A 16,688-nucleotide genomic window follows, 5' to 3' on the forward strand; every position below is an offset into this window, starting at 1 on the left:
TGTAGGTTTCAATGGGATCACATCTTATATTTGGAAAGTCTTGAATATACAGATCCTCTTTCCCCAATCTTCCTTCATTGGTGAGTCCAACCTTTCTAAGAACAAATCTAGTGAACATTTGTTGTAGTTGCTAAATGGCACTGAAATCGTTCTTAAGGAAAAGCATCCATAACTGAACACAATGTACTCCAAGTGTGGTCGACCCAGTGTTGTGCACCACTGAAGCAAGACTTCATTCCTTGTGCACTCAAATCTTCTTGTGATGAAGGCTAACATGCCATTTGCCATATCTGCTTGTTAGCGTTTGTTAACTTATTTGACAAGAACACCAAGGTCCCTTGCTACATCTGTATGTTCCAATATCTTACCATTTAAGTAACATTCTGCGTAGCTGTTATTCCTTTCAAAATAAATAATCTCACATTTTCCACGTTATTTTCCATCTTCCATGTTTTTTTCCTATGTCTATCTAAATGTCTCTGAAGCTGCCTTGCATCTTTCCCACAGCATGTTACCACTTACCTTTGTGTCATCAGCAAACTTGGAAATATTACATTTAGTCCCCACATCTAAATCATTGATATATATTGTAAACAGATGGACACAAGTACTGATCTGTGCAGGACCCATTAATCACAGCCTGCCAACCTATGACCTATTTAGTCACCGTATTTTCTGCATGTTAGCCAATTTTTAATTCCTGTCTGTCTATTACATTCTATCCCATGTATTTAAATTTTGGTTACTAACCTTGTAGGAGTTTTTATTTAAAGCCTTCAGAAAATGAAAGTTTATTACACCCACCAACTCGTCTTAATCAATTTTGTCAGTAACATACTCAAAACACTGCAATAGGACACTCAAACACGATTTCCAATTCATAAAGCCCTTTTGATTGGGCCCAGTCAGATCATTATAATCCAAGTGTTATTTATCATGTCCTTTATAACAGATTCTAGCAGTTTTCCTACAAATGATGTAAACTAACAGGTCTGTCATTGTCAGCTTTCTCTCTCCCTCCATTCATAAATAGTCTGGTGATAATTGCTACCTTCCAAACTGCAGGGACTATCGCAGAATCTACAGAATTTTGGAAGATAATTACTAATGTGTCCACCATATCCATAACTACCTCTTTCAGTGCTCCAGAATGTAGAATATTAGATTATTGCCCTTTTTAATTAAACAGTACACGTAAAATAGCTAATTCTCTAGAGATAATAGGAAAGCTTTTCTGCTCCTAAGATGCTGCTTGGCCTGCTATGTTCATCCAGCTCCACACCTGGTTATCTCCTAATAGCTAATTCTCTAGTTGGGTTCTTGAACATAATCAGAAATTGCTGGAAAAACTCAGCAGTTCTGGCAGCATCTATGGACAGAAAGCAAAATTAACATTTCAGGTCCAGTGACCCTTCTTCAGGTGCGACTGCAGCTTGGAAAAGGTCGGTACATGTGCTGAAGAAGGGGTAGAGGAGAGAGCGAAGGAGTAAACAATTGGTGGAGATGGAGCTCAGAGAGAAAGAAAAACAGTTGGGCAGACAAAGGAATTGTTAAATGTCAGCCTGGGAGAATGAATAAATGCGAATTAAGACCATGCTATACCAACTATTTTCCAACTACATTCAGTTCTGAAACTGTAAAGGATACTGTGAAGATTGCATTTTCTTAAATTATTTTTGATTGTGCACTGAGTCGGAAAAAGGACTTTTTTTAAAACAACAAAAGTGAGGACGGAATTGCTGTACTTTTACAATGAAAGTTACTGGAATTAATTGTAAGTCTTATTTATGTTGTTGCTCTGCAAACAGTGGGGAAGGAATAAATAGAGGCATGTCACCAAGGTGTGTATAAGAAGTAAGATCCAGCGAGTTTGTGAAACTGCTGAGTTATGAACGGCAGAAGATTACTCAAATTGGTGCCTGAGTAACTGACTAATTTACGGGTGTGAACAATACAGGAGAAGCCCAAGGACCCCGGGAAGGGCAGGTAGTATCTCTTTCTCCAACAAAATACCAAAGTTGTTTTCTCCCACCAGTTCCTCTAAACAATTGCTTTTAACCAATAAGTCTCAGTTGCTCTGTGCTCCTGCGAAGTGAAAGAACCCAAAGGAAAAGTTCACAAAACTTAAAAGGGCTTGGAAAGCAAAAGGAACTCTTCCACTGAACCCTGGGGACTGGTAATAATGAACACTTTTTCCCTGGTATCTTCTTTTCCATTCATCCATAACACCAATGTTTTTTGTCCGTATGTATAAAGCTGTAAGATATAGAAGCAGAATTAGGCCATTTGGCTCATTAAGTCTGTTCAACCATTTGATCATGATGAATATATTTCTCAATCCCGTTCTCCTGCCTTCTCCCCATAACCCATGATCCCCTTAATAATTAAGAACCTAGCTATCTCTGTCTTAAATACATTCATTGACCTGGCCACCAGAGCCTTCTGTGGCAATGAGTTTCACAAATTCATCACTTTTTGACTGAAGGAATTCTTCCTCGTCCTAATTCTAAAGGGTTGTCCCTTCACTCTGAGGCTGTGTCGTCAGCTCCTCGTCTCTCCTACCAGTGGAAACATTTTCTCCACATCCACTCTATCCAGACCTCTCAGTATTCTGTAAATTTCTATCAGATCCCCCCTCATGCATTGAAATTGCATTGAGTACGGACCCAAAGTCCTCAACCACTCCTCATATGACAATCCCTTCATCCTCAGGATCATACTTGTAAACCTCCTTTGGAACACCCTCAATGCTAGCACATGCTTCCTAAGATACATGCCCAAAACTGATTACAAATTCCAAATGCGGTCTGCTTACAGCCTTATACATCCTCAGAAGTACATCCCTGCTCTTGCAGTCTCATCCTCTTGAAATGAATGCTGACATTGCGTTTGCCTTTCCTACTGCCAACTGAACCTGGATGTTAACCTTAACAGAATCCTGAACTAAGATTTTTTTTTCAGATTTCTGAAGCCTCTTCCTATTTAAAAAATAGTCTTCTTCCTACTGAAGTGCATAATCTCACATTTTCCACATTGTATTCTATATGCCACTTCTTTGCCCTCTCTCCTAGCCTGTCTAAGGCCTTCTGCAGGGTCCCCACTTCCTCATCATGACCTGTCCCTCTACTTATCTTTGTGTCATCTGCAAACTTAGCAACGGTGCTCTCTGTTCCTTTGCCCAATTGTTAATGTATAATATTGCGGTCCCAAAACTGACCCTGCAAAACCTCTGCTGGTTACCAGCTACCATCCTGAAAAAGACTCACTTTCTGCCTTCTGCCAGTCATCCAATCCTCTATCCATGCCAGTACCTTGCCCCCAACATCACGGGCTCCTATATTATTTAGTAGCCTCCTTGGCGACACCTTGTCAAAGGCCTTTTGGAAATCCAAATCAATCACATCCGCTGGTTCTACTTTGTCTAACTTGCTCATCAACTCCCCAAAGAATTCTAACATATTTGTCAAGCATGACCTCCCCTTGACAAAGCCGGGCTGACTCAGCCTTAGTACTCTGCAATCTTATCCTAGAAAAATGGAATTAATGCCTTCATAATCTCCTCAGCTACCTCCTTCAGAACTCTGGGATGTAGTTGATCCAGTCTGGGTGATTTTTCCATCTTCAGACCTTTCAGCTTCCCAGCACCACCATCTCAGTGATGGCCATTCCCAACCCTCTGACTTTCTTGAAGTTCTGGTGTGCTGTTGGTACCTTCTATAGTAAAGACTAATGCAAAGTACCTATTCAGTTCCTCCACCATTTCTTCATTCCCTATTGCTAATTCTCGAGCCTCATTTTTTCAGCGGTCCAATGTCCATTCTTGCTTCTCTCTTACCTCTTATATATCTAAAAACTCTTGCAATCTCCTTTTATATTATTAGCCAACTTCATCATCTTCTTCCCAGTTACTGCTTCTTTAAATTATCCTGTTTGTGTGTGTGTGTGTGTGTGTGTGTGTGTGTGTGTGTGTGTGTGTGTGTGTGTGTGTGTGTGTATGTTTCTGAAGGGATTTTTAGAAGGGCTTAGTTTTAACTAGTGGAGTTATACATCAACAGTTCATTGTTGTTTACCTGTGATTCAAACCTATTTATTTTTAACAAATAGTAATTATTTTCAAAGTACAGAAACTTGGTCCATGTTTTCTGTTAATCTGCATCTATCAGACAGATAAATTGGCAAAGTGTACTTCCAATAAAAATTTTAAGTTTTGAGATGGTGAATCTTTAGTTTCAGTATGCTACCCCAGTGCAGCATAAGCGAACAAACGTAGCATATTTGGATTTCCAGGAGGCATTTAATAAGATGCCACAGAAAGGTTATTGCACAAGAAACAATTTTGGGAATAATCACTGGGACCGAGGAATGGTTAACACAGAAGTGACAGTCAAAATTAATGGCTCCTTGCAGGTTGGAAACATTAATGACTAGTTGATGTGCTCAAAGATTCTGCAAAAAACCTATTTAGTAAGTGCCTCACAACTAACTTGGTGATATTCAACAAACAGGAACCACAATGTGCACAACACCGAGAGTCCCAGAGTCATCAAGTATGGAAACTGAACCTTCAATAAATACTCACCCTTCGACGCCAACGGCCATTTTGAGTGCGAGCAGGAGCAGAGGTAAGACGGACCCGGAAGACTGCAGCTAAGGTAAAGCAGTTTATTTTTAAAATTACTTACCGGTAGCGGGCAGCGGTGTTTTTCCTCTTTCAGAGAAGGAGCGGGAGCAGCAGAGGAAGTGACGAGGACCAGAGGAGCAGCCGGGAAGGAAAGCAGTGACCATATATATCAGCAAGGCGGCTAAACCCAAGACTCTACAACTGTAGTGTCTCCCACCCGCCCTCCTCCTCTATCCTAGTTAATAAGGTAAGGTTCATTCTAAACTTTCTCTATTGAATATAAGTTTGTTATTAAGTTGTTATTATTACTTGACGTAAGCTTTCTGCTTTAGTACTGAGTGGGTGTTCAGATAAATGGAGTATGGATGCTAGGGCAGTTGCTTGCTCCTCCTGCAGAATGTGGCAGGTGGGAGACATGGCACACGTCTCCGCTGGCTACATCTGCGGGAAGTGCACCCAGCTACAGCTCCTTGAAAACCGTGTTAGGGAAATGGAGCTGGAGCTGGATGAACTACGGATCATTCGGGAGGCAGAGGGGGTAATTGAGAGGAGTTATCGGGAGTTGGTCACTCCTAAGGCTCAGGACAAGGATAGATGGGTTACAGTTAGGGGGAGGAAAGGGGACAGACAGACAGTGCAGAGATCCCCTGTGGGCATTCCCCTCAGCAATAAGTATACCGTTTTGGATACTGCTGGGGGGGATGGCCTACCAGAGGAAAGCCATAGTAGTCAGTTCTCTGGCACTGAGCCTGACACTGTGGCAAAGAAGGGAAGGGGGCAGAATAGAAAAGTACTCGTGGTAGGGGACTCGATAGTTAGGGGAATCGACAGGAGATTTTGTGGTCAAGATCGGGATTCCCAGAAGGTATGTTGCCTCCCTAGTGCCAAGGTCCGGGACGTCTCCGATCGGGTGTATAAGGTTCTAAAAGGGGAGGGCGAACAGCCAGAAATCGTGTTACATATTGGCACAAATGATATAGCCAGAAATAGGATTGAGGATATAAAAAGTGATTTCAGGGAGCTAGGATGGAAGCTGTAGAGCAGGACGAACAGAGTAGTGTTCTCTGGTTTACTACCAGTGCCACAAGATAGCGAGGTGAGGAACAGGGAGCGGGCACAGCTAAACACGTGGCTACGCAGCTGGTGTAGGAGGGAGGGCTTCAGATATGTAGATAATTGGGATGCCTTCTGGGGAAGGTGGGACCTGTACAAGAAGGACGGGTTGCATCTGAACTGGAAGGGGACCAATGTCCTGGGTGGAAGGTTTGCTCGAGTAGTTCGAGAGGGTTTAAACTAGCATGGCAGGGGGGTGGGAACCTGAGCTGTATACCAGAGGTGAGCGTTGATGCAGGTGAGGCAGTAGCAAGAGGTAGACCAGCTAGTGGGAAGGATTTTCCTGGGAAGGAACCAAGGGATCGGTTAAAGTGTGTTTGCTTTAATGCAAGGAGTATCAGGAATAAAAGTGATGAACTTAGAGCATGGATCAGTACCTGGTGCTATGATGTTGTGGCCATAACAGAGACATGGGTTTCTCATGGGCAGGAATGGTTGCTGGATGTTCCAGGGTTTAGAACATTTAAAAAGAATAGGGAGGGGGGAAAAAGAGGAGGGGGTGTAGCACTACTAATCAGAGAGGGTATCACAGCTACAGAAGCTTCCATTGTCGAGGAAGATCTGCCTACTGAGTCAGTATGGGTGGAAATTAGGAACAGCAAGGGAGTAGTCACCTTGTTAGGGGTTTACTACAGGCCCCCCAATAGCAGCAGGGAGATTGAAGAAAGCATAGGTCGACAGATTTTGGAAAAGTGTGCACGCAGTAGGGTTGTTGTAATGGGTGACTTTAACTTTCCTAATATTGATTGGAACCTCCTTCGAGCAGAAGATTTGAATGGAGCTGTTTTTGTAAGGTGTGTTCAGGAGGGTTTCCTAACGCAGTACGTTGACATGCCGACGAGGGGAGAGGCCATTCTAGACTTGGTGCTCGGAAACGAGCCGGGGCAGGTATCAGATCTTGTGGTGGGAGAGCATTTTGGTGATGGTGACCATAACTGCCTCACATTCTACATAGCTATGGAGAAGGAGAGGATTAGGCAAAATGGGAGGATATTTAATTGGGGAAGAGGAAACTATGATGCGATTAGACATGAGTTAGGAAGCATGGACTGGGAGCAGTTGTTCCATGGTAAGGGAACTATAGACATGTGGATAATAAAATGTGAGGCTGGATGAACACAGCAGGCCAAGCAGCATCTCAGGAGCACAAAAGCTGACGTTTCGGGCCTAGACCCTTCATCAGAGAGGGGGATGGGGGGAGGGAACTGGAATAAATAGGGAGAGAGGGGGAGGCGGACCGAAGATGGAGAGTAAAGAAGATAGGTGGAGAGGGTGTAGGTGGGGAGGTAGGGAGGGGATAGGTCAGTCCAGGGAAGACGGACAGGTCAAGGAGGTGGGATGAGGTTAGTAGGTAGCTGGGGGTGCGGCTTGGGGTGGGAGGAAGGGATGGGTGAGAGGAAGAACCGGTTAGGGAGGCAGAGACAGGTTGGACTGGTTTTGGGATGCAGTGGGTGGGGGGGAAGAGCTGGGCTGGTTGTGTGGTGCAGTGGGGGGAGGGGATGAACTGGGCTGGTTTAGGGATGCAGTGGGGGAAGGGGAGATTTTGAAACTGGTGAAGTCCACATTGATACCATATGATACCAGGAACCCTGCAGCCATATGGTATCAATGTGGACTTCACCAGTTTCAAAATCTCCCCTTCCCCCACTGCATCCCTAAACCAGCCCAGTTCATCCCCTCCCCCCACTGCACCACACAACCAGCCCAGCTCTTCCCCCCCACCCACTGCATCCCAAAACCAGTCCAACCTGTCTCTGCCTCCCTAACCGGTTCTTCCTCTCACCCATCCCTTCCTCCCACCCCAAGCCGCACCCCCAGCTACCTACTAACCTCATCCCACCTCCTTGACCTGTCCGTCTTCCCTGGACTGACCTATCCCCTCCCTACCTCCCCACCTACACCCTCTCCACCTATCTTCTTTACTCTCCATCTTCGGTCCGCCTCCCCCTCTCTCCCTATTTATTCCAGTTCCCTCCCCCCATCCCCCTCTCTGATGAAGGGTCTAGGCCCGAAACGTCAGCTTTTGTGCTCCTGAGATGCTGCTTGGCCTGCTGTGTTCATCCAGCCTCACATTTTATTATCTTGGAATCTCCAGCATCTGCAGTTCCCATTATCTCTGATACTATAGACATGTGGAGACTGTTTAAGGAACAGTTGTTGGGAGTGATGAGTAAATATGTCCCTCTGAGACAGGCAAGAAGGGGTAAGATAAAGGAACCTTGGATGACGAGAGCGGTGGAGCTTCTTGTGAAAAGGAAGAAGGTAGCTTACATAAGGTGGAGGAAGCTAGGGTCAAGTTCAGCTAGAGATGATTACATGCAGGCAAGGAAGGAGCTCAAAAATGGTCTGAGGAGAGCCAGGAGGGGGCACGAGAAAGGCTTGGCAGAAGGAATCAGGGAAAACACAAAGGCATTTTACACTTACATGAGGAATAAGAGAATGATCAAAGAAAGAGTAGGGCCGATCAGGGATAGCATAGGGAACTTGTGTGTGGAGCCTGAGGAGGTAGGGGAAGCCCTAAATGAGTTTTTTGCTTCTATCTTTACGAAAGAAACGAACTTTATAGTGAATGAAACCTTTGAAGAGCAGGTGTGCATGCTGGAATGGATAGAGATAGAGGAAGCTGATTTGCTGAAAATTTTGTCAAACATTAAGATTGACAAGTTGCCAGGCCCGGACCAGATTTGTCCTCGGCTGCTTTGGGAAGCGAGAAATGCAATTGCTTCACCACTTGCGAAGATCTTTGCATCCTCGCTCTCCACTGGAGTCGTACCTGAGGACTGGAGAGAGGCAAATGTAATTCCTCTCTTCAAGAAAGGAAATAGGGAAATCCCCGGCAATTATAGACCGGTAAGTCTCACGTCTGTCGTCTGCAAGGTGTTAGAAAGGATTCTGAGGGATAAGATTTATGACCATCTGGAAGAGCATAGCTTGATCAAATACAGTCAACACGGCTTTGTGAGGGGTAGGTCATGCCTTACAAACCTTATCGAGTTTTTTGAGGATGTGACTAGAAAAGTTGATGAGGGTCGAGCTGTGGATGTGGTGTATATGGACTTCAGTAAGGCATTTGATAAGGTTCCCCATGGTCGGCTCATTCAGAAGGTCAGGAGGAATGGGATACAGGGGAACTTAGCTGCTTGGATACAGAATTGGCTGGCCAACAGAAGACAGCGAGTGGTAGTAGAAGGAAAATATTCTGCCTGAAGTCAGTGGTGAGTGGGGTTCCACAGGGCTCTGTCCTTGGGCCTCTACTGTTTGTAATTTTTATGAATGACTTGGATGAGGGGATTGAAGGATGGGTCAGCAAGTTTGCAGACGACACAAAGGTCGGAGGTGTCGTTGACAGTGTAGAGGGCTGTTGTAGGCTGCAGCGGGACATTGACAGGATGCAGAGATGGGCTGAGAGGTGGCAGATGGAGTTCAACCTGGATAAATGCGAGGTGATGCATTTTGGAAGGTCGAATTTGAAAGCTGAGTACAGGATTAAGGATAGGATTCTTGGCAGTGTGGAGGAACAGAGGGATCTTGGTGTGCAGATACATAGATCCCTTAAAATGGCCACCCAAGTGGACAGGGTTGTTAAGAAAGCATATGGTGTTTTGGCTTTCATTAACAGGGGGATTGAGTTTAAGAGTCGTGAGATCTTGTTGCAGCTCTATAAAACTTTGGTTAGACCGCACTTGGAATACTGCGTCCAGTTCTGGGCGCCCTATTATAGGAAAGATGTGGATGCTTTGGAGAGGGTTCAGAGGAGGTTTACCAGGATGCTGCCTGAACTGGAGGGCTTATCTTATGAAGCGAGGTTGACTGAGCTCAGACTCTTTTCATTGGAGAAAAGGAGGAGGAGAGGGGACCTAATTGAGGTATACAAGAAAATGAGAGGCATAGATAGAGTTGATAGCCAGAGACTATTTCCCAGGGCAGAAATGGCTAGCACGAGGGGTCATAGTTTTAAGCTGGTTGGTGGAAAGTATAGAGGGGATGTCAGAGGCACGTTCTTTACGCAGAGAGTTATGAGAGCATGGAATGCGTTGCCAGCAGCAGTTGTGGAAGCAAGGTCATTGGGGTCATTTAAGAGACTGCTGGACATGCATATGGTCACAGAAATTTGAGGGTGCATACATGAGGATCAATGGTCGGCACAACATCGTGGGCTGAAGGGCCTGTTCTGTGCTGTACTGTTCTATGTTCTCTATGTTCTATGTAATCCAACTAGTCCCATGCTGACCATGTTCCTAAATTAAACTAGTTCCACTTGCTTGTATTTAGCCCATATCCCTCCAAACCTTTCTTATTCATGTACTTATCCAAATGTCTCCAATGGTGTAATTATACTTGCATCCACCACTTCATCTGGCAGTTCATTTCACATACAAAACACTTTGTGTAAAAACATTGCCCCATGTTCTTTTCAAAACTTCCTCTCACCTTAAAAATATGCCTCTAGTTTTGAACTCCCTCACCCTGGAGAAAAGACCCTTGCTATGCATCTTAAGTATGCCCGTCATGATTTTATAAACTTCTATAAGGTCACCCCTCAACCTCCTACACTCCAGTGAAAAGTATCCTAGCCTATTCAGCTTGCGTTTACAACTCAATCCCTCCATATCCAGCACCATCCTGGTAAATCTTTTCTGAATCGTCACCATTTTAGAAATATTTTTCCAACACTAGGGTGACCAGAACTACACACCATACCCCAAAGGAGGACTCACCAACATCCTGTACAAGTTGGTTTGCTCTTAAATCTATTATAAATACCACATGCGAAATGACTCGAATTCTCTACCAGGAAACATCCAAGGCTGATTAGAAGAGAACAACCAGGAGATCCAGGAGTTACTAAATCACAGGGTGCTCCTGAACTGAAATATAAAAAATATGCAAGCAGGTCCACACCAAAAATGGTTGAGGTACAACAAAACAAAAATGAACAAAAGAAAGGATGGATGGTTTCAAGAGCACAGGAAACCATCAATTTGCTGATAGCCATCACATATCTAATTTCTTCAGCGTAATGTGACAATCTGCCACCTAAGAACATACCGAAGGGCCACTGCCTCAGCACAGCATTAACCCAACATGTTTTACACATTAACATCCATACATAGAATGAGAAAGCAAAATACTGTCTGGGATTTGCAAAGATTATTGTAAATCTATAGTACAGTGAGCAAAGTTGCTGTAGTCCCAAAGGAGCATAGACTTGCACTCTCATTAAACAGGTGAGTTTAGAGTGGTGAGTTCAAACTAAGGATGACCATGTCTCAGGCAATACTTGAGGTTGAGTAGATGCGTCCTTCATGGTAACCACAGCCAGTACAGGAATTAAACCCAGGCGGTTGATGTCACTCTATAATGCAAACTAACTGTACTGCCAACTGAGCCAAATGACCCCCAAAGTCACATGCTGAAGGAGCCATTTGTTGCCTGCTTTTAAAATATTGTGACCATACAAAATGCAATACTGCTGCTGCTGTTTATGTGAAATAACAGTCAAAAACATTTCATGGCCACAAGACAGGTTGCAGGAAGCATGTGCATGTGCTAATAACATCACTGCATTCAGTGCATAATGAGTGTCATCAGCACATGTATGGTTGATAAAGGTTTAGAAAGGTGGAGGCTCAGGCCCCAGCTGGAACAGGGCATAGTCCTGCATCAGGAATGCAGAAGAGGATCTGTGGAAGTAAGGCCAGAGTTGAGAGGCACTACTCAGAGACAAGCTGAGTCAGCCCGTATTATTCACACTCTGCCAGCCCAATTTCCTCATGTCACTTTTGTGACACTGGGTCAGGACAGAATGCAGGTGCACTCTTTGATCCTCCTGATGGTGGTAACGACAATAGATGCAACCTTTAAAATATGGAGTAATTACTACAAATACCAAAATAGCCAATGGGCCCTCTGCATTCACAGACAAGGTCAGTGACAACAGCTGGCCATGAAAGTCACTGATTTCTACTCATTACAAGTAATTACACTCTAATTACAGGTAAACAATTATGAACCATCAGTATATAACTACTAAATACAGTAAATCTCTAACGCCTTTTAACTACAGTGCCCACATACTTTGGGAGGAGTTCCCTCAGAAAGCCATTCAACCAGCTGCAAGTCAACTGAGCATCCACATTAATAAGAACAATACTTTGAAGAGGAAGTAGAAATCATCACACCCACAATCTGTTACAACTTCATGTTCATGAAGAACAAATCTCCCATAAATTCATCTACATAAAGCTGCACCGCTTACTGGGAATCTTTTGTTTTACTAGACCTGTATTTCAACTAAAACACCAAATGATTTCAGAAATTATAGGCATGCCACAAAAGATATGGAGAAAATCACAAACTGTTTTATCTTGATCTGTATGTGATCTGTTGTGTGTATTATAGGGTATTTGGGATGAATGACAATGACAGTGCATTTTAAAAATTCAGCATACGTATGTGTTAATAATTAAACTGTCCATTTGAAAACCCTCAAGAAGCTTGCTGCTGGAAATTATTTGAGATAATCACTCTGAGGGTATGAATATACTAATCAATTATATGTCAATGTACTGAACAAAAACTGACACATAGATATTGTCCATGACACTATCACCTTGCTCTGCAAATGATCACTCTGGCTATTAAATTACTAAAATGTCGGTCGTGTTATACATTACTATTTTAAAGTTTTCAATACAGTTAGGATATCACAGCATTTAGGAATGCTTCTTCCTCATTCAGGGGACAGTAATAACAGCGGGATCTCCCAAGATCCCATTTTAAGATGCTTCATTCAATGTCATTTCAGTGTCACAGTTATAGTAGGGCCTGTATGCACACTTAACATTGAGACTTCCTTGTAGCATTGTTTTGCTCCAGGACCAATGTAGTATGCATAAACCATTTTGGAAACATAAACCATTATGCAAACAATCAAAACCATTTTGAAGTAGTCCCTCCTGCTCTCCAACTCGCTGTTGTCAACTAATTCTCACCCATTCGCTGACTCTCTTGTACTTGCTGCCCCTTCTCTTTCCTCAGAGGTTTGCCAAATTCCTCCAATCAGCAACTCTAAATATAGTCCCTTAAGCTCTCTGCATGCTGGCTTCTCCTACTTCCTGACTTGCTCTCACTTTCTGGAATAAAGGAGGCAATAGGGCTCAGTCCATTGGCTGGAGCTGTCATCGCTTCTTTTGGGAAGTTATTGTGCTAATACCAGCCACAGTAACAAGATACGTTTAACTTGGTATTAACTGCTTACTTTTCAAGAATTCAACTACAGTCTAACCAAGGAGTCATGGTACTCAAGTTCCTGATGAGTTGAAAAGGGTGGGAGCGCAGGACATTAAAGAAAATGTTATTACTATTTCAAAAACTGAAAAGGTGATTAATTACACAGGTAATTTAAGTGCATTGTTGTGAAATTACACAGTTATGTTTATTGCCAAACTTTATTTTCACTTGTGCACATTACACTGCCTGCGGCCAGCTAGCTTGGAGTCAGTCCCCTCTACTGAGGAGACCAAACTTATTTTTAAGCTTTATTTTGATTGCCTGACAAAACAAGGTATCTATTAAAATTTGTTGAGACATACCTTTTATAATTTCATTGGTTCCATTTTAAGTGCCCAATTAGGTGGCTTAATTGGTGATAGTCTTTGCACTATGGTCATGCCCTGTCATGGTGGAGGCAGGCAGATGGCAGGGTTCCCACTTGACACTCTCCAGCCTGATTAATTTACCCCATGCACCAAACTTACTACTGGGGAGGGAATTAAATGTATGCCCTAAACTCTTATGCTCCTCAACCTCCCATTCACTGCCTGACTTCCCAACCCTGCCCTGCTCATTATCTCCCACGTCTCTCCACCCATGGGCCAACCACTCACAGAAAACTTTCGAAAGAGGAGTGATGCAAGAGAAAGGCTATAATCATGATGGTAGGCCAGCAGCACTGAGTCAGGTAGTAGGAGAGGAGACAAGCAGTAGAGATGGATAGTGGATGGTAACAGAGAATTTTAAAAAATATTTTCAATTCCATTTAAATTTAGCTTTAAAATGATTTTATTTACAGAAATAGAAATTTAGAAATGTACAGTATTTCAAATTAGAGGGTATAATTTCTTAAAGACTTCTTTGGGTCTTAAAACCTGGTTGTAGATTTTACCTTGATTGAAAAGGGTACATCAGATTCATTTATTCTTGTGTCACTTCAAGGTGCTCTTCTCAGGAATGCCACTACAAGGCTAAACATTTCTGATCCTTTGGGACGTGTAAGGGCACAGGTTTTAAAGAAAATGTTATTGTTGATATTTCAAACACTGAAAAGATAATTGTACAGGCAATTTAAGTGCTTTGTTGTGAATTAAACAATGTTTCTATATTTGTTGCCAAACTTATTTTTAATTCTAACACTAGACAAAAAACTGAAAGAATGGTGGATGCTGGAAACCTGAATCAAAAACAGAAATTGCTGGAAAAGCTCAGCAAGTCTAGCAGCAGCTGTGGAGAGAAATCACAGTTAACGTTACCGGCCCTGTGACGCTTCTTCAGAACTTGTTCTCCAGAACTCCAGCAATTTGTTTTTGTTATTTTTAGTTCTATTTGATTGACGAATGAAACAAGATGTCCATCAAAATATACCTTCTATAATTTCATTGACTTCATTTTTTCTTATTAACAGATGCTTCTTTATTGGCTGGTTCAGCATCTTCTTGGTACATTTTCATTCAAAGCTTTTGTTCCTGCTCGACATCTGTTGATTTCTTACTTGCTCATTTAATTTTCTCGGCCTTGAGAAATGAACATCATAGGCCTGGTCAACATTTATTATTCATCTCTAGTTATCTTGATAATGTGATAGTTTTGGAATTATTTTTTGATGCAAATGAGTAGCTTCCTTAGCCATTTGTGAATCAACCACATTGCAGGGGATTGTAGGTAAATATATGCTAAACAGCAGCTAAAATATATTAAAGGACAATTTGATAGCTCTAATGTCACAATCACTAATTCGGTTTTTTAATTCCAAATTTTTAAAAATTTAAATTCTGACATGATCATAATGGGATCTGAAATTGTTTTCTCTGATTCATTACTCCATTAACAATCACAATACTAATTTGATTTGTTGCTGTCTTGTAAGTAATGTTTGTCACGTTTAACTTAGAGGTGCACGTAACATATACAAAATACCAATTGTGTGTGGTGGACTGGTCTGTATATTTTGCCTTCATCTCTGCATCATGCAGTTACTGTTACCACGGCTGTTGTTTCCAGACTGCGTTTTATTTAATTCAGGCAAAATTAACTGCTTTGATGTTTTTGCTTATTATGTGCTCGTGAAAGGATTTGCTATTTACTATCAGGAAAGACTGTACAAGTGATTCTATTATTCCATTACACCAGCAGAGGGCTGCACCTGCAAGCAGGACTATCTCTGAAGTCAGTGACAATGGGAACTGCAGATGCTGGAGAATCCAAGATAAAAGTGTGGAGCTGGATGAACACAGCAGGCCAAGCAGCATCTTGGGAGCACAAAAGCTGACGTTTCGGGCCTAGACCATTCATCAGAGAGGGGAATGGGGAGAGGGAACTGGAATAAATAGGGAGAGAGGGGGAGGCAGACCGAAGATGGAGAGAAAAGAAGATAGCTAGAGAGGAGAGTATAGGTGAGGAGGTAGGGAGGGGATAGATCAGTCCAGGGAAGACGGACATGTTAAGGAGGTGGGATGAGGTGGTAGGTAGGAAATGGAGGTGCGGCTTGAGGTGGGAGGGACGGGTGGATGAGAGGAAGAACAGGTAAGGGAAGTGGAGACAGGCTGGGCTGGTTTTGTGATGCAGTGGGGGGAGGGGAAGAACTGGGCTGGTTTTGGGATGCAGTGGGGGAAGGGGAGATTTTGAAGCTTGTGGAGTCCACATTGATACCATTGGGCTGCAGGGTTCCCAAGTGGAAGATGAGTTGCTGTTCCTCCAACCTTCGGGTGGCATCCTTGTGGCACTGCAGAAGGCACATGATGCACATGTCGTCTGAGGAATGGGAGGGGGAGTTAAAATGGTTCGCGACTGGGAGGTGCAGTTGTTTGTTGCGAACCGAGCGGAGGTGTTCTGCAAAGCGGTTCTTGCATACCAACCCACCAACATCCGGATACAATGCATCATCCTTCGACACTTCCGCCATCTACAATCCGACCCCACCACCCAAGCCATTTTTCCAACCCCACCCTTGTCTGCCTTCTGGAGAGACCACTCTCTCCACGACTCCCTTGTCCGCTCCACACTCTCCTCCAACCCCACCACACCCAGCACCTTCTCCTGCAACCGCAGGAAGTGCTACCCCCACACCTCCTCCCTCACCCCTATCCCAGGCCCCAAGATGACCTTCCATATCAAGCAGATGTTCACCTGCACATCTGCCAATGTGGTATACTGTATCCACTGTACCTGGTGTGGCTTCCTCTACATTGGGGAAACCAAGCAGAGGCTTGGGGACCGCTTTGCAGAACACCTCCGATTGGTTCACAATAAACAACTGCACCTCCCAGTCGCGAACCATTTAAACGCCCCCTCCCATTCCTCAGACGACATGTCCATCATGGGCCTCCTGCAGTGCCACAATGATGCCACCCAAAGGTTGCAGGAACAGCAACTCATCTTCCGCTTGGGAACCCTGCAGCCCAATGGTATCAATGTGGACTCCACAAGCTTCAAAATCTCCCCTTCCCCCACTGCATCCCAAAACCAGCCCAGTTCTTCCCCTCCCCCCACTGCATCCCAAAACCAGCCCAGCTCGACCCCTCCCCCCACTGCATCCCAAAACCAGCCCAGCCTGTCTCCACTTCCCTAACCTGTTCTTCCTCTCACCCATCCCTCCCTCCCACCTCAAGCTGCACCTCCATTTCCTACCTACCACCTCATCCCGCCTCCTTGACCTGTCCGTCTTCCCTGGACTGAC

General features: G+C 43.8%; 1 protein-coding gene across 1 annotated transcript in view; it reads right to left on the reverse strand.

The window, feature by feature from the left end:
- The window catches only part of LOC125464728 (caspase-1-like), a 37,670-nt gene extending 32,853 nt beyond the window's left edge, over positions 1–4,817 (reverse strand). Inside the window, exon 1 of the mRNA XM_059655525.1 lies at positions 4,683–4,817. Coding sequence (XP_059511508.1) covers positions 4,683–4,785 — 103 coding nt within the window. The 5' untranslated portion in view covers positions 4,786–4,817. The remainder of the gene's footprint in view (positions 1–4,682) is intronic.
- Positions 4,818–16,688: the final 11,871 nt, after the last annotated feature.

This window comes from Stegostoma tigrinum, chromosome 27 (genome assembly GCF_030684315.1).
Source record: "Stegostoma tigrinum isolate sSteTig4 chromosome 27, sSteTig4.hap1, whole genome shotgun sequence".
NCBI classification, from domain to species: Eukaryota; Metazoa; Chordata; class Chondrichthyes; order Orectolobiformes; family Stegostomatidae; genus Stegostoma; species Stegostoma tigrinum.